This window comes from Oreochromis niloticus, linkage group LG13 (assembly GCF_001858045.2).
Source record: "Oreochromis niloticus isolate F11D_XX linkage group LG13, O_niloticus_UMD_NMBU, whole genome shotgun sequence".
Classification (NCBI taxonomy): Eukaryota; Metazoa; Chordata; class Actinopteri; order Cichliformes; family Cichlidae; genus Oreochromis; species Oreochromis niloticus.
Genome location: NC_031978.2, coordinates 22,007,465 through 22,030,844, shown reverse-complemented (window position 1 = coordinate 22,030,844; position 23,380 = coordinate 22,007,465). Strand labels below are relative to the sequence as shown.

General features: G+C 42.9%; 1 protein-coding gene across 4 annotated transcripts in view; it reads left to right on the top strand.

The window, feature by feature from the left end:
• Positions 1 to 22,673, top strand: part of mcu (mitochondrial calcium uniporter) — a 58,013-nt gene extending 35,340 nt beyond the window's left edge. For all 4 annotated transcript variants that reach the window (XM_025897269.1, XM_003441009.5, XM_005473992.4 and 1 more), the window contains 7 exons: positions 13,401 to 13,464; positions 16,345 to 16,515; positions 16,620 to 16,724; positions 17,023 to 17,183; positions 17,512 to 17,715; positions 18,558 to 18,674; positions 18,881 to 22,673. In XM_025897269.1, the coding sequence (XP_025753054.1) occupies positions 13,401 to 13,464; positions 16,345 to 16,515; positions 16,620 to 16,724; positions 17,023 to 17,183; positions 17,512 to 17,715; positions 18,558 to 18,674; positions 18,881 to 18,961 (903 nt within the window). In that variant the 3' untranslated portion in view covers positions 18,962 to 22,673. The remainder of the gene's footprint in view (positions 1 to 13,400; positions 13,465 to 16,344; positions 16,516 to 16,619; positions 16,725 to 17,022; positions 17,184 to 17,511; positions 17,716 to 18,557; positions 18,675 to 18,880) is intronic.
• The last annotated feature ends 707 nt before the right edge of the window (positions 22,674 to 23,380 follow it).

Below are 23,380 nucleotides of genomic sequence, written 5' to 3'. Positions count from 1 at the left end.
AGGTGGGTTGTGCTGTTATTAAAGGGCTGTCTTTGTTCCACTTAACACCAGTGATCAAACTGGGGTCATGCTATGTCGGTCAGCTTGCCAGGGGTTGATCGCACTGAAGCTGTTAAACCTCTAATATGTAGTAATAACAGCTCTAGGTGATTAACTCTACATACGCATTATTAACACCCGTTATAAAAAAATAAAAGGAAGGTGTTTAACGTCATGGTTCACTTGGATTATTTCAGAGCTGCAAAAATTAGTTGCCAGCGGGAGGCAACTTGCCCAAACACCTCCTCTAACATCTGATGATACAGAATTGAGAGAGAGAGTTGTAAACGGGTACGAACAGTGGTGGGGGGTCGAACAGTGAAGTAGGGCCCTTGAGGAAAGTGGAGAATCAAATCACATTGAAACAGGATGGAGTAGAGGAGCAGAGGAGGCAGGATGAGCAGCATACTGATGATGAGGATTAAGATTGTGGATAGGAGCGTGAGGGCAGAGAGATATGGAGACAGGTTTTTTGTTTTTTTCCTGTTGTCTAGCTCACTTCGATTTTAGGTCACGATGTCATTTGGGAGGATAAAAGGGCAGAGATGAGAGGAGGAGCAGGAGGTGATATGAGGGGAAAAGGGACAAGCTTTAACTGAGGTGTCGCCGGCAATGCGGTCTGATCCGTCATTCATTTCAGCTTACTCTATTAGACGCCGCTCATTATCGTCAGCCTTGCTTGGTCGGTGAGTCAGCACGACGTGCGATTTCAATAGCTTGTAAAGCAGGGGCCGTCACATCGCCTGCAGGCGTCATCGCATTGCTGCCCAGAACCCTTTGAGATTTGAAAACTGGGCTGTCTGCTTATTTGACTGCTGTGACTTCGATTCCCCTAACTCTGCAGGTGGGTGACATGACAGTAGCTTCACAGAAACCGGCCCAGTTTCTGCTGTCCAAAGTCTGTATGAGGGTAAGCTGCTGCTCCACATGGCCCCACGGCACAGAGCCTGTGAATATTTGATGCTAGTTGTGAAAGGCCTGGAGTGAAGCGTTTGTTGTTATTAAAAATCTGACAAATAGGACCCAAATGTAAAATCCTGGACGTACCATGTCAGAAAACACATTTTATCTGACTGTAGACTGCCAATCACAAACAGCATTATTTATTTTAACACTTATTTTATTCAGTGTTAACACATCAGGTACACCTACTGCGTCATTTCCTGACGTGCTCGGTACTAACAGTCTGCCTGAGTCACTCATTTTCTAATGCAGAGTGAGAATGTGGCTGCTTCTTACCTCACCACTGGTGAGTATTTAAAAATGAGGTCTTAACCCTTAATTTCCCACGGGAATGCTGGCGGGCCAGTTTTACACACGGTTTTTAAATGACCGTAACGCCATTAGATACAAACTTTAAATGGTTTTGGAAAGAGGAGCAGACAAGCTTGACAGGGGTATTCGGTGTATCGCGTTAGCATGAAGCATTCACAAATTCCTGCTGTCTGAACACAGACAAAGAAATGTCTAGTTTTTTCAGTGTCCCCAAACCCCAAAAATAAGTCCAGGTGATGGCCATGGGTCATGCTATGCTGTAAGTTCCAAAAGTATAGTTTTTAGCCCTGGGTATTGTTATTATGCTGTCAGGAAGGGGGGCAGCTTGGACGCCTTACTTCGTGAACACGATAATCTACTAGCAGGCGGAGGGTTCGCACTGGCAGCCGACATTATTTTACTGCTGTGTGACACAAATTTGTTAAAACTCACTTCTTAAAATGTACTTCAAAACGTTCCTTTTCCAGAAGTGCAAGTGCTGCTTCACTTCTGTGTATTATTCTCTCAGTGAGGTGAGTATAATAACCATTATTCTTTTACCATTCATGTATGTAAAAAGGTAAGCAGTACACAGGGTTGTTCCTGGTTCAGGAGGGGGTGACTGCACATATGAGGCTTATATGAAAAAAATCTGTGCATTTTTCTGATAACTCTTTTTTTTTTATGTTTGAGGTATTGCAACCTTATCCAAACTGAATCAGATTGTAATTCAAATCATTAGCAGTGATCATTCTGGGTCATTCAGACAGAGAGCATTAAACTCCTCGTTGTCTGATTTTAAGGAGAAGCTAGGGAAGGCACAGAAGAGGCATATGGTGTTACACACCCTCTCTAGGCCTAGCAGAAGGCCGCGGTGAAAGTGGAAACTGGCACCAAACACGTTGGCCAGAGGGCCAGTCAGGCACACGGGCTGTAAAGATAACCGCCTTGATTACGCTTACACTTGGAAAAACAGCATCGCAGTTAGAAAACACTGAGGCCAAAAAACGAAAGGACTTGTAACAGCAAATGCCCACATGAGGTGAGCTGTGTGTTTCTGTGCTGCAGCTCCTTCAGAAGTGTCTGCTCCAATCTGTGTCTGATTGGCATTCATGAGCTCAGTTCGCTGGCTTATGTGCATGCAATATGTCCACGCGGACCACGGCTAAATAAAACCTCAGGCAGGCTTGCTGACCGATCCAAGAAGAAAAAAATTCTGTTTTCCAGACTTTTGTGGACTATTCCCCTGATAATGCTAGATGGTTAATAGTGCTAGCCGAACAGTGAGATGACTAAGACCATCCACTGATATTCTTGGCATTTTTAGAGAACCCTGTTTTTGCGGGGTGAACTTTATTCTTTTGGAGTCTAAGTCATATTCAAGGCATGGACACAGTCACAGAGGGGAGAGCCTGTCAAAGTTCCTCAAAAGAAGCATTCCCAGGCTCGGCTCCATAAATAACTGATGCTGCTTGAGGAGGAGTTCAGGAGGTCTGTCAGAGACCGCGCGCTGCCCTCAGTGTGACCTTGCATGATCGCAGAGGGCAGAGTCACAGGCATCTCAGGTCAACTCTAAACCCAGGGAATATTGGAGAAACAGGCACAGCTCTAGTTGTTCCTTAACCATTTATGGTAATGGTGCCTCTCTAATAAATAATGTGTTGCAAATCCTTCATTGGGTCACCAAATGAAGGAAGAAACTGCATTGTTTATATAACGGGAGATAAATTATATAATTTGCTGTGTGGTATATCCTGTAAATTCTATAATTACCCTCCTCTTTCATCTTTCGGCCCTGCATTCTGGCCAGGTGGATGGTTTCAGTGCGAGCAGGCTAGCTCACTGGTCTGCCCTATTAATCAAACAATGATGCAAATTTCTCTGAGAAGAAAGACCAGAAACTCCCCAATGCACCCAGTCAGGATTAATAGCCACCTGGCTGCCTTGGAAATTTCAATTTGACATTTTCATTGTTGAGCTTTACTTCATGTTTTGTCTCAGCTGACGTTTTTAATTAGTCCCTCAACTGAAAAGCCTGATGAAAGCTTTGCATTTCCTTTACCCTTTTAAATACTCACATCTTTGGAGTTCAGGGTGGATGCTGCTAAAAAGCATTCATATAACAGGAGTATAGATTGGGTGATGCAGCTTAGATTTAGGGAGGAAGAACCACGCCTACGTGTTTCCACGGTTCAACATTTTCTGCTTTTGTGCCGAGGTGTGCTGCTCATTCACTTTGAATGTGTTGCTGTGATCTGTTGCTTACATTTAAAAGTTGAGGACTTTTCGAGCACCAGTGCTGCCATTGGCTAATTGGATCAAATCATCCTGAAGCTATCCTGACGAAGCGAGACAGTTGCTTGTGCAGTCCAGCATGTTTTCAGACTTTACCCAGCTCTGTATGAATAAAGCTGGGAAAGGAAAACTAGCTTAGTTTAGCCTGGTTAGGTTCCCTTATAAGTGAAAGGTTGTTGTTATGACAATCGCACCAGCAAAGATACCCATCCCCATCTCAGATACGCCCTCATCCATTTTCAAGGCAACCTGTGCATTTGAATCCTCCCCAAGGGCAGTTAGCAACAGTTATTTTCATTACTGATAAATCTAATGATTAGTTAGGCACCTACTCGAGTGCACAGGAGAGTTTGGAGAAAGAGACATAAGACAAAGATACAGATAGTGAATGTCACGGTCTGATATTTTATATGCACTAACAATAGAAAGCCTACAATAGTGATGCTATGCGAATCAATGGTCAGCAACTAGTGCTGCAGCTGTCTATATGTCACCTAAATCTTGGAGGATAATAAGATGTTGCCTTTATGCCTGTCAGAATTTCCTTTGCAGAAGTGTCATGTATTTTTAGTTTCAGTTATAACTCTAAAGAAGTAAATATCGGGACTCCATTGTGAATAAATGTCCCTAAATACACTTTGATATCATGGCAAGAAAATGCTGCACTTAATTTTCTGCAGGATCAAAGTGATCCAAACTTCCTGTTTGAATAATACATCAATGGGTACAATGCAAACAGGAAGTTTGGCTAATGTAAATATAGGCCAAAAACGATCTCAAGCTGTAGGTGTAGCTCACTACATTCACTTAGCTGCTGTACATCCCTTACAGCATTATTGTAACTCTTTAATTTAGTCTGAAAAACAGTACTGTTAGTGTGTGTGTGCAAGATGTTCAGAAAGGTGTAACAACCTGGAATATAAAGCTTTATGACCTTAATGTTCAACCAAATAAACATGTTTACGGGTATTATGAGTCTCAAGGTACAAAGTTTGTGTATTTCACCGTTAGCAGAAACAGAACTTGACGGTCAGATTTTGGAAGCCAGGCAAGAGATAAAACAGCAGAAGGGGAAAGTGGAGCATCTTGTGCCTCTAAGCATCAGTGATGAGAGATAAATTGGTGGTGACCTAGTACTAATGCATGCTCTGAACATGATATATAATTCAGTGTGGGTTTTGATAAATGTGACCATGAACTCTGAAACCTAGAGGGGAATGTTTTTGCCACAGAAAATTGTGTCTGTGCCTCCTTAGTGGACCATTTACAGTCACATAAAAGTGCATCCCATGGAAACTGCCTTTTGGCACATGTGGACACGCAGACACTTTAAAACATACTTTGAAAAGTGTTTTGCACTCGTCTCTTCGACGTTGCCCTACTGCAAATTTTAAACACTCTCATCTAGATTTCCTTCAGTTGTTTTAAGATGTTTTACAGTTTCTTTGCATGCACTGCCCATTTTAAACTCGCCAAGTATGAGCCATTACATAAGCCTCCATTTTATCCTTCATTAGCAGATTTGATAGTGTGGTCATTTGATCAGATCATTGTCCTTTTAAAACATCTGCCTTACGCTCAACTTCAAGCCTGATGCAGATTCATAGTGAAGTCAGTTACTGCAAGCTGCTCAGTCACTGAGACAGGGACATGGAAGCAGCTCCAAAATAAAAACACTCGACTTCACTGCACCACACATTTCTGCTGTTTCATCTCTGTCTTTGATTTGTCTGTACAGAGATGAATAAAGGCTTTGCTTGTTCCTGCCTGTTCATTGGCAAAAGGCACTTTTACACTGTTTGTTTGGAGATCAAATTGCACAATCCCTTTCTGATCCCTGATCAACAAATCCACGCGTTACCTGCAGATCCTGTGATGACATGTTGGGATTTTTGGCTTTTTTTGGTATCAGCTTTACTAAGTTCCCTAATACTTTAAGTGACGCTGGAGTCTTTACATCATCGGATCTTTGTCTTCTCCATGCACCTCGGAAGTAGGTGCCAGAAAAATTTGTTGCTATCTTGTTTGTTTTGGGTGTCAGACAGCACTGCTGTAGGGTTAAATAGTTTGTGGCAAGTTGGTAGTTAATTGAAAACAAGGGCAATTTTAGGTGATTGTAAATGTATTTAAATGTGCTTTTATTATATGGAAAAATCTTTTCGCATCCCTTCCTCGATGCATGGGCATCCAGAACCTTTTCTTTTCTTAGAGAGTAGGTTTCATCTGTCACTCTGTAAAGAGAGTCTAATATCTGGGCTCTAATCTGGAACCCCTGATTGAAGTTTAATGGATTTGAAGGTGTGATAAATGCAGTGGTATTCTTAGCTCATCCACAGATTGAGTTTTTTGTTTTCCTTTGTGTCAGCTTTGTTATTTGAACACTTTGGAAACTAATGAATGCCTAGATATGATACGATACAAAAAATATGATAAAAGTTGCACCTTTTCTATAAAGTCGTCCTTTATGACAGACTATTTAGTAGATAGACTTTGGCACAAACTTGGGGATGATGTCGCAGTTTCTTCTGTGCCCAAAGCAGCAGCCGTAGGAACAATTAGTGTGGTAGCCACAGAGGAGCATTGTGCAGTCTTGGAGAGAACAAATGGGAGCTACTTTACTTCTCAATTCAAAACAACTGTTTTACCCATCTATAATTAATGCGCCTAGAAACTGGGTAATGCCAGTGCAAAGTGTAGCTCTGCTCGCAGAGGTCCTATAATGGTGGAAAGCGTATACGGATAAGAAAAATTCTCCCAACTCCACTGGTGACGGGAGGAGGAAATTTGGGAAGATAATAAGAACTGAGCATTGCTTACTCAGCGGCATCGATCGGAGCGTGTGGTACGTGTAACGTGAAGGAGCTACAGACCTCCAACTTTTCACACTCTTGAGGTTTAATCGATGCTGTTAAGGTCACCGGTGAAATCAGGGCCAGTGTGTAAACTGTGTGTAGGCAACTGGATTTGCATAATCTCAATTATTTCTAAGAGAAGAAAACTAAAGCTAGAGGGGGAGAGATAAAAAAAAAAAAAAATGATAAAAACAACAAAGAAAAAAGTTCCACCTACTAGTCTGAAACGGCATATTGAGAGGAAAAGTATTGCGTGACTAAAATTAACACTGACACAAGCAGCTAGTGCCATCTGGTGCATGAACCATCAAAGAGGGTCTCGGTGTGCCGTCGCACTGACCACACGCACATGGATGTGTGTGCAAGCACTCATTTCTGCATACTCTCAAATGTGAGCCAAAGAACGGAGCTGGTCCTTCTCGTCGGGATTGAATCCTTTGAGGAGCATCGCTGTGGAGCACAATAGGCGAAAGCTGCTGTCTTCCAAGTAGAGGCGTGAAAGCCTGCACTGCTGTTTAATAATGCATCAGGTTCTAGTGTTGTTGGTCTCAGGGAGGGGAGGAGGGGAGGATGGGAGGATGGGTGGGGGGTGATAGGGGTATGACGGTCAAACTGGGCCCGCACGTCAACAATCTGATTCATTCACTTCTGAGATGTTATCTCGTGGATTAAGCGGGCCATGAGCTGGAATTAATTATCCAAAGCATGTTCAAGTCCTTTAAGGCAGTTTATTGAAATGGAATGAGCAATTAAGCCGGAATTATTTATGTCTTGCTGTAACTATCTTGGAGGGGTTTGATGTTTGGATATCCTAATCAGGGGAGGGTTGCTTTCACTATCAACCCTGCATTGCAGTGCAGGGATCTGATCGGCACGGGCTTTTGTGGAGCACACTCTGCTCTGTCACGGTTTCCCTGTCGGCGTGCGAGTCGCGATTACTTAATACCGAGGTGTTCAAGAATGCGACTGCCGATTTCATATCTGTTAATGGCTTTCACCGGGCGAGGAGCACTGCTGAGAGAAAAGGCAGCGTTTTCCTTTGTTACATAAGCTCGTCTGTGCTGAGGCTGGAAAAAAATGACGGTGATTACTGTCACACTGTTCTCAAATCCGCTTTCTTCTGTAGCAATTGCTGAGTGGCCGCCTTATCGAGGTGTGTGTGTTCTTTCGGATTTCTGAGGGGTGGGACGGTTCGCTTGTGTGCCTACAGTGATTTGTGAGAGCCTTGGAAGGGGCACAGCTGTGCTTTTCAACTTGTTAGGCTCAAAGTGGAGAAATCTGGGCTTCAAGGGGCCGATTGGATGCGATCTTGCCCTTAGGGCAGAATATAGAAAGTAGACGTAGCATGAGATGGCATTTTTGTTGTTGTCCTGTTTATTGTTGTTCACTTCAAGAATAAATTAATAATTTGATAATGAACTGATGAGGATTTTTCTGGATTTGCTACGTTAACGATGCCTCAGGGCTCTGGATAATTCTGCAAAAGACATTCCTGTTAGTAGACACTCCTTAATTAATGAGTTGATAAATTAAAGACTCATTCATGTCAGTTCACCTTAAGTTTAACTTTATGGCTCATTGTGGAGACGCTGTGGAAAAATGCTTTGTTTTATCGCTTTAAATGGCTTCCTTTTGTTTGTTAGGACTAAAAATGCTTGGATCTAAACAATAAATATAGAAATTCATTAAAAAAAATTGTCCTTTTACATAATAGAGTCGATATTTAATTACTTGTTTGAGAATATAAGGCATTCTTCACATTCCTGGGATTGAGCGGAAGAAAGAGTTTTCAGCTGTTCCAGTCAGCAGTCTCTTAATATGCTATAAAAGAGTAATAAAACCAGAAACACGAGGTTCAGGAAAGACTCGGAAATCTTAACGGCGATCGTTGTGCGCAGACATTCCTTCTAGCAGGTGATAAGGTGGTAGATGTGGTGGATTTTCAATTTAATACCTCGTTAAACCTCATTTGCCTTCTCTGAGAATCCACCTGGGAGTGGCCCTGTAAGGCTGAGTCAGCGTGGGTGACGCTGCTTTTTGTTTGTGATATATTGCAAACTTTGGAAGTGGTGGCACATTCATCCCTGTTTTAAGTGTTGAAAATTTCGGGTGCACCTCTTAGACACGAAGCGTTCACTGCCAACCCCCTGCATGCCCTGTCCTGTCTCGTCAATGTGCAATGTGCACATTCTCATTTAGCAAACAATAGTGCAAAAGTCTTGAACCACCCTTCATTTCTTGATATTTTACTTCCAAGGAGCCAGACTTTCCTGTCAGTGTTCTCCGGCTTTCTGAAGGGATTCAAACTTTTTCTTTGCACATTATCTTTTTTTTTTCTAACTCCAACAAATAACAATTTTTTTTCAATTTCTTTCCAAAAACTGGCATAGTTTGACAGGAATTAAATAATATTTTTGTACCAGCAAAATGATTTCTAAAGAACTATTAGCTGAAAACTTGGCATATCTAAGGATGTTAAACATTTTGAGGAAACTGGACAAGTGGAGGACAAATGAAGCGACAGGCTTAAAAACTGTCTACAGCACATGAACCCAAAGTCCTGTATTTAAGAAACGGAATAAAAATCCAGCAAAGACCTGACACGGGGCCTGAGAGATGCATCTGGCCCTTCAATTGATCCATCTACTGCTCACCAAAGCCTCATCAAAAATGGCCACTGATCACTGTTTGGAAGAGCGGTTTTTAAGAAGCCATTCTTAAGGGAAATTGTGAGGAACGATGTACCGAACACACTGCCAAGAAAAACACAATCAGTGGAAGACAGTCGGTGCTGGATTGGAATGTCCAGATCCTAGACCTCAACATTTTTTAAGCAGTGTTAGATCATCATCACAAGGAATGAAACAAAAGGCAACCAAACTCCAGAGAAGACCTTTGAATGTCCTCCAGGAAGCCTGGAGAACTATTCCTGACGACTACTTAAAGAAATTACAAGCAAGCTTTGCTAAGAGAGTGCAGACTGCTGAAAAGTAAGGGTGGTCAAACCAAATACTGACTTTCCCACTTGTATGCTTACACATTTCAGTGAATCCCTGCATCTTTTCCCCATTTTCCTAACAGAAAACAAAGAAATAAGGAGTGCACAGCACTGTACAGTGACCTCCTACAAACTTCAGCTTCAATCAGAATCAGATCTTCATCTCGCCTTGACCCTCGTCTATCAGAATGATAGAATGATTACTGCAAAATTGATCTTTGAATCTAAATATCTTTGTGTTCTGATTCTGTACTGGTAAAAATGGTCATAAATAAGGATTTTAAACATGTCCGATATGCAGGCATAAAATTAAAAAAAGATCATTTCGGTGTGTATGCACAATGGAGCCCAGGATGAATCTATTCTTTATACTGAGTCGACATGGGCGCTACGAATGTGTGACTGCCCACGTTATCTGCTCTGTAGCCACAACCCAGGACAGCACATTACCACATAGATGGATGCAGTCATTGTGCAGATAAATGGCAGAGGTTTCCACTCCTCCAGAAGGGCACCGTGAAATGGGAATTATGTCACCAACATTATTCCTCAGCGCCGGTGTCTGTAACACATTTGCACGCAGGCTCGCACAGGCACACTTTGCAGCCATGCTCGGGAGCCGGTGATTTCCCCGCGGTGTGTCTGGAGTTAAAATGATGTGTTTGCAAGGATGAAGAGGTTTTTAAAATGCAGTGTCATCTTGGGTTTAGAGTCAGTTGCAATAGCAAAGCTTAAACAAAAAGAAGTGCTGTCCACACATCTAAGCTACTGCTGTGGTTTTCCACAGAAGTAGCTGAGTTCATCTGATGGGGCTGTGTGTAAAAATGTCGAGTACTGCCACAGAAGTAGCACGCTGTGTACACAGTAGTCGGTTACCAAATGTAGCATAACCAGATTTCTTTATATCAAACTAAAAATAGCCCTGTTTCTTAATTTTTTTTTTCCTCTGGCATGAAGAAAACCATCAGTGAGTAGTGTGAACTCACCCTCATAGCAGCTCTGCTAGAAGCTTATGAATTTGTGTAGCTGTGCTGGAGGAGGAGGAGGAAGCTAATAAATCTTGCAAATTTCTCCAAATGCATCACCTGACCTGAACTAAAAACAAGAACATCATTATGCTGCTGGAATTAAACACAACTAACATAGCGGAGGGATGATATCGATAGCGGGCAGAGCTGTAGCAGTGATGCATGTAGTAACCGTGCACCCGCCCTCCTCCATCCTGAAGCCTGGCACTTGTATGTGAGGTTGTTCTCTGTGAGGATGATTTATCTTCGCTGCAGATCGGTTTCATGCCTCTTCACTGTTGCTGTGTAATATGAGAGCAGGGAAAGACACAGCTGTTTCCTGTTCATCAACATTTTTTTAAAAAAAAATCTTCTACAGGATTTATTATGTAATCTTCTGGGTCTTTGTTTGCTTGCTGTGAATTTAGTACACTCAAAATGCACATGTGCATATATGGGTTGTGATAAAAAGCAGCAGTGGTTATAGAGCACGGTACTGATGAGAGTCGAAGGAGATCAGAACCTGCACATCACGATTCTGTGCGAGTTGGACAGAGATGGAGGGGGTTAGGGAGGGAGGGTGAATTCAAGGGGCAACCCCCCTTTCTAGACGAGGGATTCCTTTACTGCAGTGATCAGCAGTACTCCCCTCACCCTCCCTCCCCTCTCGTGCTCCTCTCACTCATAGCTTTTCTCTTTCCATCTCCCGCCCTCCCTCGTCTTCCTTCTCTTTCTTGCCGCCATCCCTGCCAAACATACACACTCCACAGTCACGTTTCGGGTGGAGAGGGACTGTGTGCTGCAGGGTACAGTATATGCAGCACATGGTCAGAAACGCAAGCGCGCTTGTGACTCGCACGTTTTTACTCCAGCCTCCATTTATCTCCATCGCTCCCCCGCCGCCCCTCCATTTATCCTCCCGTTCGTTCCCCCCGTCTCTCCACACCTCTTTCCCCATCTCTCGCGGCCCGTCTGTCCATCTCCTCAGCCCGTTTTTCTTTGTCTCTCCCCCTCTCCCTTCGCCGCGTGTGACATTGATTCCAAGGTTGCTGTGCTGTTGACTGCTGCTACGCTGTTAAATATTGCAGGCAGCGTTTCAGTGGCTGCGTGCCGAGGGGAGTGGAGGCGCGGGAGCTTTGCTCAGTCGCGGCAACTGCAACTACCGCTGACAAACAGGCTGGTGAACAGACGGGTGGACACACACACACGCACACACTCACGGCCACCTGCAAACACACAGAGGTATATCCACGCATACATGTCACTCCACAGATGGACGTGCACGTGTGCCCGTGCCATATTTGCATATGTTTGTGATGGAGCTCTGTGCCAGCGGGTGCGTGGGCTGGTGATGACGCTGTTGTGGGTATCTCCGTGAAATCTTCCTGGCTTTCGAATAGCTGAAGTTAATGAATGAGCAAAGCCGTGCTGGAGTGCTCTCTGCAGACTGTGCAGTTATTCCAGATGAGCCAAAAGTCCTTCCTCAGCATGTCATCTGATCAGAAACCTAATCACTGTTTGGGCTCTACTTGGTGCTTGGCAATTGGTATTCTCATTTAGGACGGACACACACACACACACCTAGACATACCTACACACACACACACACACACACACACACACACACACACACACACACACACAGAGGAGGTTCTGCATTATATCTGCAGTGGTGGCATTTACTCTCACACCTTTTCCATCCTTTATCCAGATCAACATAATTCTGTGTATCTGATTGATTGGCAGTCGCAGTCACTGATTGACAGCGAGGCAGCTGGGTTTGAGTTTCTGTGTCTCAGTTTGATAGTCGGATTACAGTCAGCCCCGTTTGAAGAGGCTCTAACTGCTCACAGAATTATTTTTATATACGAGTTTATTTTCTGTCAGTCAGAGCAAGCTGTCTGTGTCAAACATGAACAACAATGTAAAGCTTTGGAAATACCTGAGGAATCTGTGGGAAAGCCTTATCGCAGACAGACCTGGGATAATTGTGTTGCTGACTAATAATAAAATCAGGCTTTATTATCCGGACCGCTGACTTCTTTTTGCTGATTCTTGTTTTTGTCCAGGATAAAAAACGATGTTGGTAAATGGAGCATTTATCTCGGCTGTACAGAATTAGAAAGGATCTGTTTGCAGTGAAAGTATACGCACACAGATGAACAGATACACGTCTCCTGTGAGATATCTTTTCCCTCTGTGACTATCAGTGCAGTTGAGAGAGCTTTGAAGCTCTGCTGTTGTGGTTTGGATCAGTATGGGTCAGAAAGTGTGGGTGTATCGTAGATCTGATGTTACAACGGTTGTACACAGAGTAAGTGCATCAGTACATTGTATACTTGTACACAGTGTATACATTCAGATGCAGCCCTAAAAGTTGCACAGATCTGGGCCCCAGATGTCAGGGACAGCGTGGAAAACTGAGCATTTTTTGTGGTACAGTCACAATTGGTTTATCCAGAAGTTATGACTCCCCAGAGGTGTTTTTTTTTTTTTTTTTGGTTTTGTTTTTTCCTGATGTCTCATCTTCATCCGCCATTTGTTTTCTTGTTTTTGTTTTTTTAAGAATGAGAAGAGCTGCCCGCCTGCCATTTGCCCTGGGCTGGATGATGGCTCGCCAGTAATTTGAAACATATGAACACTCAGAAGTATTTTTGTGACAAGAAAGCCGCAGTTAAATCGGTTAATTCGTCCTGCTCGGGCGTGGCTCTTGTCTGCAAATGGGAGCATTTCTAGAAAATGGGAAAGCGGTCCCTGTTGTGTAACACAACACTCTCGGAAATAAACAATTAGAGAAGTAAGTGGCATTGATTAGGGCAGTTTCATATTGCCGGGTGCTGCACGCTGATCTACAGCAGCCGCAGCTGTGGTTGGCTGGAAGAAGCATGCCAGGTGAGAACAAACAGTGAAAAGGCAAAGTAATGAGTTTGGTCCACTTTCTCCTCCTGTCTGCAGGTTTGGAGGGGCGCCCCCTCATGGCACGGCCAGAGACTGTTGTGTTCCTCTGCAGCTCCAGAGCGTAAGTATTCCCTTCCTACTGCATCGTTAACCTGACACGCTCACCAGCAAAAATCCAGACGCAGCACTCGTAGCTGTATGAGAGGTTTCCCTTTCTCTTTTTTCAAAAAAGGAGAAAACCCCAAACAACAATGGGAGAAATTCTGCATTAATCAGAGAGTAGAGGCTCATTTGGAGTTAACAGGCAGAAGTCATTAATGTGGAATCAGTCTCGGGGTAGCATCTGCTTGTCTGTGTGAGAGGCGGGAGTGATGGAGAGTGTGAACAGAAGGTGGAAGAGAAAAGGAGCAGCACTGCAGAACAGGCTGAATTCATTTTAAAGCGTGCCTTAATAGCTGTAGGATTGTAGTAAAGATAGACACGGGGTCCCTGCACTTTTAACAATGCTCCTGCGATGACAGGATAAACGAGGACAAAGGGAACGTGTGCGGGAGAGGGGGGCACTCGGGGCAACGTTTCAAAGTGTCACTGTAATGAAGAAACGGTCTTAAAATGAAACGTCTGAACCTTTAGTGTCTTTTAAACGTGACACCTGGAAAAGAAGCCCGGCTGGCGCTGCCTGTGCCAGCTGAGCGTCCTTCATTTCTCGGTGTGGACCTGGGCAGAGATCTGCTGATTCACTGCAGTGGGCCTGTGCAGGAGGCGGAGGTTTTTGGGTGCAGCAGGAACAAGGAGGCTCGGATCATATCTCCTATGGGCTCGCACCCCCCTGCCTTGATTCATGTGTCTGTCTTTAGAGGCCACTCAGCATGATAATGGTATAAGCTGTGCAGGCTCATTACAACAGTAGTTTGGTTATGGACCAATAGAGCCATATTACAGGCTTATATTAGCAGAGAGTGCCAGTGAGCCGAGTGTGGGCTCAGCTGTTTGGGACAAAAGTGATGGAAGCGCTTGAAAAAAGCAGGGTGTACAGATGGCACCGAAAACGCACAGAATCATAAACTTGAACTCAGTCCCAGGCACACTAAGCGATTCCATCTTTTTCTCGGCTAAGAAAAGTTAAAACATTTCAAAGAATGAATAAACTACGGTGTTCACCTCGAGGCCTTTTAATTCAGTCTCACCACATGCGCATGATTTAGAAGTCTTTCAGGCTTTTATGTGGGAATAAGAAACATCAATAGTTGGCTTCAAAGAATCAACGGCACTCCTGTGAGGAACAGGTTCGCAATGTTAAGGCTGTATCGATTCTCCAGAACTGATGGCCTGAATAGGGCTTATTTTGGCAAACCGCAGCGAGCAGTGTATGTCTTTCAGTAGCTACTAGTCTTGTGTTGATTACTGACAAATAGTAGATGTGCTAAACCAAAAATTAGGTACTGAGAGCAGTAAGATTTTTTTGACAGCAATGCCATTATCAATTGTGCATAGGCTCAATTATCAATGCAGCTCTCAGTACAACTATTTTACTATCTTATGTCAAAAATTAAAAAAAAAAAGATTTTCATTGACAAGCCGTCATTGTTGATAGTTACAACCAAGCTTGGACGCATGCATTTACAATAACTTGGACATTGAGGAAATGATCGTTAACTGGAACCAGTTATCGAATCCCATTCCTAATCACAACTGGGTCAATGCACACGTCCAGTCAAAGCGTGCTGTCTGTGGGAACCCACCCCGACACTGCCTCTGAATTCGTACAAGATAATTTCAGTCAATAAATGACTGTTGATGAATTACATTGACTGCAGCGACTTATTGGATAAGTTAAATGGAGCCAGTGTTCCAATATGGCAAGATCTGTTAATGTTTAATGAACGATCACTGAGTTTTATGTTTAGTGTTGTGATGCGCCCAGTTAGGGCTACTGTGACGCCCTTCTGGATATAACCACAGTCCAGTGAGCAGTCAGACAAAATGCTTTTGTTAGAAACCTTGGGACAAAAAGGTTATCTACGTCCATATACTGGACCAATTGTTTAAGTTTTGTAGCAGTGCGTTTAAGTTAATTAGATACTTAGTATCAGAACTCTGACTCCGTACCACTACTTTGCTGGGCAAACTGTTTAATGATACCATTTTTTTGTAGTGTAGTAGTAGTGTATATGTGACAGTCCAATATTTGCTGATAACATTGGCCAGCCAATATATCAATCAGGCCACATCATCTATATGTTTTGTAGTGAGCAATGCAAAGTAAACCAAGAATAACTAGACTCCTGCTTCTCATTAACGCTTCTTAGCCTTTCAGTAACTTCATTAGAGAGCACGGAGGAAAGCTCATTTTATAACTACAGTTCCAAAGGAGTTGGGACACAGATGCAAATCTCATGAAACCATATTTTTATTCACAATAAATAGAAACATATCAAATGTCTTGAAAAAATTAGAATGGGAGCAACAAAAACCTGGAAAGGTAAGTGGTACTAAAAGAAACAGCTGGAGGAGCATTCTTCAGCTAATTAGCAACAGGTCAGTAACATGATTGGGCATAAAAAGAGCATCTCAGAGAGGCTGAGTTTCTCAGAAGAGGTTAACGAGTCCTTAAAAAAAACCCTGCACCTACAAATTTCAGAATAATTTTCCTCAGGGTGAAATTGCGATATCTCATCATATGCAGTATATAATATCATTAAAAGATTCATCCTGCATCTCTGATGATATGTGGGAGTTAGTGCTTGCACATCTGGAAATGCACTATGAATGCTCAAAGGTATACACAGGTTTTAGAGGAGCATGTGCTCCCATCCGGGTAAGGTCTTGTTTAATTCAGCAAGATGATGCTAAACTGCATACATACTGTAAATCATTGCATTCTGTTTTTACTTCCATTTTACTCAGCATCCTAATTTTTTGGGTATTGAGGTTGTGCAAGATTACTTCTGCTTTTGTGACGTTCGACCCGTCCCTGTTTTCTTACTCGCGACCGCTACAGAGGTGACGGTGGTGTATCAGAACGGGCTGCCGGTGATCTCAGTCAGTTTGCCGTCCAGACGAGAGCGCTGCCAGTTCACCCTCAAGCCTCTCAGCGACTGTGTGGGAGTTTTCCTCCAACAGCTCCAGGCAGAGGACAGAGGCATCGACCGGGTCGCCATCTACTCTATGGGTATGCTCACACACAAGTGAACAAAACCTCATAACCTTTAGTTCCAGTACCTTTTTGTTGCATAAGCCCTCTCTTATTTCCTCCCCGTTTGTCTTTCTCTTCAGATGGGGCGAGGGTTGCCTCCTCCACAGGAATAGACATCCTGCTGCTGGATGATTTCAAGCTCGTTATTAACGACACCACACACCTCGTTCGACCACCGAGGAGAGGTGAGAACCGGCAAAGGAAAGGGCAAGGGAAAGGAAACAGCCTCTGCTGTTCGTTGTTAGGCACATTTCAGTCATGGCGTGTAACACTGCGACTGTGGATGTGGCGGGTGTTTTTGGGGGGTGCAGTGATCACGGTGATAGGTGCTTTAGCATAATAAGAAGCACGGCCACTGAAGCCTGAAATTCTTAAGTCTGAATTCTGCCTTAGGGGGTCGTCACCAATAAGAGGAAGTCGGGATTTTATTGCCAGCATGTGGGAAGCCTGTTTATTTGTTTGCATTTGTGTGTTTAACTTCAGAGCTGTTGCCCCACGAGGAGGCGGAAAAGTTGAATGATGTCAAGTTTCTGGTGCAGCAGCTCTATACCACGCTGCGCATCGACGAGCACCAACTTAGCAAAGAGCGTGAGCTAATTGGACGACTGGAGGACCTGAACTCACAACTCCGCCCCCTAGAGAAGGTCTAACTCTCTTAACGTGTTTTGGAGTGCTGTAATATTGAACTTTGTGCTGCTATAAGACGATTAATCTTCACCACAACATCAGAGAACTTGAAATTAAGTGACCTGCATGCTTTTATTTAATTTTTTCATGGGAGACAAGAAGCTATTATGCAACTAGCATAACATATCACCCCAGTCACAATTCACACGACATGGCTAATATAACTAAAATGTTATTATTCTGTTGTTACTTGTGTACTGAGGGGAATTACTGACCTAATGGAAAGTAGCATTTTGTGCTCCGCTTGTGAACACATGTGTGGTTTCTGTTTTATCTGCTGTGCAGGTGAAGGAGGAGTTGAGTAAGAAGGCAGAGCGACGCACCACCTGGGTGTTGTGGGGTGGCATGGCGTATATGGCAACCCAGTTTGGTATCTTGGCCAGGCTAACCTGGTGGGAGTACTCCTGGGATATCATGGAGCCGGTCACCTACTTCATCACTTACGGCACCGCAATGGCCATGTATGCCTACTTCGTTCTAACACGTCAGGTAAGACCACAGCCTTCAAACTTGGATAAAGATGTAAAGGCCTTAACAAGGTGTAAACATCAAAGCTATCACATGATCCAAGCATCCATGTTTGAAGATTCATACTGGTGGAAAACCAGGAGAAATCTGTTTAGCAACATAATAATGGTTTGAATGCTGCAAAGAAATGGATTAAATCTGAGAACCTGTATCATGAGAGTGAAGGCATGAAGCAAATGGAGTGCCTTGGATGTGTGTTTTTTTTTCTCGATCTATGGAAATGCCATCCAAAGACAAACTCAAACAGATGTAATATGTATTCAAGCAGTGTTACTGTTAAATATTTCTACATTCTGATAACCACTGAAGTCAATTATAAAAGAAGAAAGTTCAGCTTTGATAGAAGCTAATCAAATATGTCGATTTACTCCTTTTCCCTGCTGATTTGTTTTGTTAACAATCGTGCACTGTTGCCTGACAAAAAGCATAGAAATAGATTAGATCTATTCACATTATCGTATTGAAAGCCTTTTTTCTAGTCTCCACACTTGTTGTGTTTTTTGTGCTTTCGCTGTACCAAAAAGTGTGACTCAATGTAGGCCAATTATCCCGAAATTCTGTTAAGAACCACCCAGGAAATCATCCCACTAGTGAAATTTAATGAATTTTTAAAAAACTTTTAAAGCCATGTGACATCGTCGCCCTTCAGCGTTCATAAAATTACCATAAATTTTTAAATCCAAGGACATGGAGCCAATTTGATGTTGGCTTTCTCACTCCTATAGAAATGAGTAGATGGAAGGTTTCTGATAAACTGGGTCGTCTTACACACAGCTCTGACTGCGTGTCTCTGTAACCTGCAGGAGTACGTTTATCCCGACGCCAGAGACAGGCAGTATCTGCTGTTCTTCCACAAGGGGGTGAAAAGGACACGCTTCGACATTGAGAAGTACAACAAGCTGAAGGATGATATCGCTGAGGTACAGTTGCTCGGTTGAAAGCTGGGTGTTTTGTAATGTAAAACCAGCGCTGCAGTCGCACTGGGGATTCACGCATTTTGTAATTCAGCTCTCGGATTTGTTGTGCCAGTGGATACATGCGGATTTGTACCACCCCGCCACATTTTATTTATTTATTTGTATTTTCACCTTCCTCATCTTCCTCTCTCACTTTCCATCCTCTTCAGGTGGAGTTAGATCTGAAGCGTCTACGGGACCCGCTCCAGCTCCAGCTCCCGATTCAGCAGCTCACCGACAGCAAAAATTGATGGGAAGAGTGACCTCCCCCTCGCTCAGCTCCTGCAACCCACTTTTTTCCTCTTCTCTTCTGCTGTCCTACACCCTTCTCCCTCTTTCCCATCCATTCCTCTTAGAGTCCCCCATCCCTGCATCCCTCCTGCACCCGATAATCCCATCCCTTTCTTCTCTGACGGAGGTTGGGTTTTTTTCTCTCTTTTTTTTCCTTTTCTTTTTTGGGTTCTTCTTTTTCTTTTCCCGACTGGAACCTCTAGTCGGAATTGCAAGCAAAAACTGCTAAAAGGCGAAAATGATAGGATGGTGAGAACATCAAGAACTGAAAACGTCTCACAGCTGATGGATGCTGGGGATGATGGAAAAGGAAGATGATGACGATAACATTAAATTGGCCACTATGGATATGCCTCAAGTCTCCAGAGGGACAGCCTGCAGGTAACTCCAGGGATGACACGGGAATTACTACACCTGTAGAACACTCCGCGACAAGGAACACGCAGCAGGGGCAGCTGTGTGTGTGTCTGCGTGTGTTGGCAGGACTTTCAGGCTACCTTGGGACACCAACCTTGGCTGCCCTGCGGGTTACCACGGCGACGCAGTCCTTCTATCTCTAGCGGTCAAACTGTCGACACACACGCCTCCTCTTGGACGGGGCAGGCTGCGAGGACACGTTTACAAGAAATCCCGACCGCAGTCACACCATCGGGAAGACCTTCGCTTTTCCTGTGGCCGACTCCTGCTGCCTCTCCCTCTTGGAGCCGCGCCTCCTCCAGGTGACGGACAGCTGTCGCAGATTGACCTTCGTGAGGAGCCCGTCTCCACTCGCAGGATGCAGGATTGAAAACGCCTCATATCCTCTTCCTGTTTTAACGTCCTGTAGCGGCCCAGCCTGCGCAAGTATGACAGTACTACCGACAACAACATCACTGTGTGTTCTTTTATTCCAAAAAAACGAAAAAACAAAAAAAAAATGATAAAAATATTTTGGCACTTTTTATTTTGAAAGCCATAGTATATTTGTTATGGAAAAATATGAATATATATGTATACAATCAAATAAACCAGATGACCAGAGGCTAGTTTTTTCAGTGGGGGGGAGGAGCTCTCATACAACAAACCTCTTTGTTTTTAAAAAAAAATTTTGGCATCAAACAACCCATCTTACACCCTCTAAAGATCTCCTGCCATGAAGGAAGCCCGCTTAGACGCACACTTAGTCGCATACGCACACACACAAAAAGCATCGCTCTGTATGCAGTACATACATTAAGCTACCAGTTTTTATGCATTTTCATGGCAAATGCACACTGTATATGCCACAGTAACAGCATTCAGGATGGATGTAAGGCTCGTTTGCATGGCTGCCAAGGGGATTGGGGGGGGAATCCAAAAACAAGGGTGAGGTTTGACTTCTTTAATTATGTGAATGCAGGAATTGCTGTAGAAACGCTTAACATAACGGCAAGGTTGAAATCTTTACCGATCATTGCCTCAGACAAACTTACAGGCATGTTAATATACTTGATGAACTGGCTTCTACAAAAACTTCTTTAGTGGTTTGAGGTTTTTAGTAAACTCCCTGCAGCTCAGTAACCATTTTCTCGCCATCGTATGTTTTTTTTTCTTTCTCTTACCAAATGAAATCACAAAATAAAAGCTCCATCCAACAACAAAACAAGTGTCATGGCATTGAAGTCATAGAGGTTTTCTCATTCAGAAACAAATCCAGAGTTTTCTCCTCCCACTGCTGCTGTAATGCCCCTCCCTCCCTGCTCCCTTGATGGCAAGGCGGGGTAGACTGCATGCTGTGGTATGCCCTCAGTAGAAATCTGTGAATGTGTAGGAGCATTATTGCAATTTTGTACTTAATTGGACACCTTTCTTTTGCACATTTGCTAAAGAGTCATCCACATCAAGCTGAAGTCTTATTCAGAGGTTGTACAAGCCATATATTTATGTTGTCCATTTTTATTTAGGGGGGATGGTCATGGAATAAACCTTTGCCAGCTTCACATATAAATTTATGTTCAGGCCGAGGGTTGGTGGCCTTTTCTCCCCCCCATAATCATCTCTATAGCTTCTCAAAGCCAGTTATCTTCACTTCTGCAGAGGGGAAGCGCACGTAGACTCCAGCTCCAGATCATCCTGTGCCTGTGTGTGAACAGTCGTCAAAATCCTACTGATGAGATGCTTGTGTTAAAATACAGATTTTATATTAAAATGCATGATTTTAGGGTCAAATCAAAGGTTAGACATGCAGATCTCAAGGCAGGATTTTTAGTCAAAACTGTTACCGTGTGTGTGTGTGTGCGTGTGTGTGTGTGTGTGTGTGTGTGTGTGTGTGTGTGTGTTTTACTTCCCAGGGAAAAGGTGCCTTTTGGATCATTAATTATTTAAACTTTTTTGACAATGTAGCAATTTGGTGAACGGCAACATGATACATGATAGGAAAAACTATAAGAAGAGAAAGTTAATCTCTCTTTTTTTTTTCATGAAGAAGGGTTAAATTTCACTCTGTGGAAGTGGAAATCATTTTTTTGCTGTGTGTGTGTTTGTGTACATGAGTGTTTGTTTGAACCTGCATGTGATGTGCACACAGAGCAAAAGTGCACATCACCATATTCATGAGTCCTTTGCTCCTAATTGCCGCTTGTCAATAGCGCTAAAAATCAATTTGGCCCTCATCCCGCTTTACGGCCGTCATCAGTTTTAAATTCATCTGTCCTGAACACACACACACACACACACACACACACACACACACACACAATAGAAAAAGGTGTTTCCTTGGAGATGTTCTGCGGAAGGTGAGAGTCCTCCCCTCTGCTGTTTCTACACAACACCTCCCTCCATCATCATCACCGCCTCCTCTTTCTGTTTTCATGCCATCCACCGTTTATTGCCTTTTTTTAAAACTTTTTTTTTTAAAACAAATATATCAAATATAGGGAAACTTTATTCTAAAGAGGGTGTTGCATGAATGTATGTTTACATGGGAAATATGTTAAAAAAATAAATAAAAAAAGATGATTTATCAAAATAACTGCAAAGATAATTTAAGAACGTTGTTTGTAGAGATTCCTAGTTATAAAGGGCAGCGGGCGGGGTTGCGTCTTTAGAATCTGCCCTGCCAAATCTGATTTAAATCCCAGCCAACCAAATGCTCAAAGCCCATCTTCACATTGTTTACTCCCTTAAATCCCTTCCCTCAGCTCCCCAATAAATGAAAAAAAAAAAAAAAACCACCTATAAAAGAGGTTTTATGACCTCTTGTCTTGGAGTCCAAAGTAAAAGTGGCAGGTGCATTCTCTTAGCTTATTGGGGGCTATCTCCGGTTCTTATCCCTCCGGTTATTCTTTTTCATCAACCCCCAGCCTTTTTTCTTCTTCTCCAAAGTCACATTATTACAATATGTTTTGAATTTGTTAAGTTCTGAATTTGTTGTTTTGTTTTTTTTGTTGTGTGGGTGTGAGCACTTACAATAAGATTCGTTTAAAATGCCTGAAGAATGAAGCAGATTATTGGGTTGAAAATGATCTCGTACTTCATTCTGACCTCTTATTTACTTTTTCTTTTCTTCTGTTGACATGATGCTGTAATGTTGGCAAAAAAAAAAAACAAAAGAAAAAAAGGAAAGAAAATGTAAAATCCTGTATCATTTATGAAATATGTATAAAAGAGAAATGTAATTCAATTATCAATAAAATCCTTATCCAGTTTTTGGAACCAGTGGTCCGGTTAAAATTTGTGATTAATGTGTAACGCTGCAGATGTTTACAAGGAGAAGCTTTCCAAGGTCTCGAGGACTTCCCCAGACTTTCCTTGACCTTCAGCCCTTCCTGCACAGGACATCCTATGAGATACATCTAAGAATCAACACACTCTTGTTTTTATTTTTGGTGCTTTTTCTATCTTGTTTTGATCATTAAAGCAGAAAAGGAATAATTTCCCTTGAATAACCCGAGAAAAGCCATGAGCCATATCGCTGTGTGGTTACACTTGGGTGCATCACTGCTTTAAGCTAAATGCTAATGACAGCAGAAAAACACACAGTGACCAATGTTTACTAGACATCATTTCTGTATTTAGTTCAGTTGTTGACATTTGACATATAACTTCCTGTCTGTTCACAAGCAAAATACAGCTAAGGTCATGGTCTCATTAGTTTTGCAAAACATCTTGATAAAAAAAATGAATCATTAGAGCTGTCACAGTTGTCTTGAGAGCAAACTAAATGTGATCTCTGATCTTCATGACCCTTCTGGTCGGTACCTAGCTGCTCATTTTGTTAAAAATCCAACAGGTCAATCTCTGCTGAAGGATCATAAATCGGATTTAGTCTCAGGAACCGGATCCGGCAGTGCAGCTTTAACAAAACTGACCAACTCACAGAGGTGTATGGTTCCTTATCATCATCTTCTTCTGCTTATTCG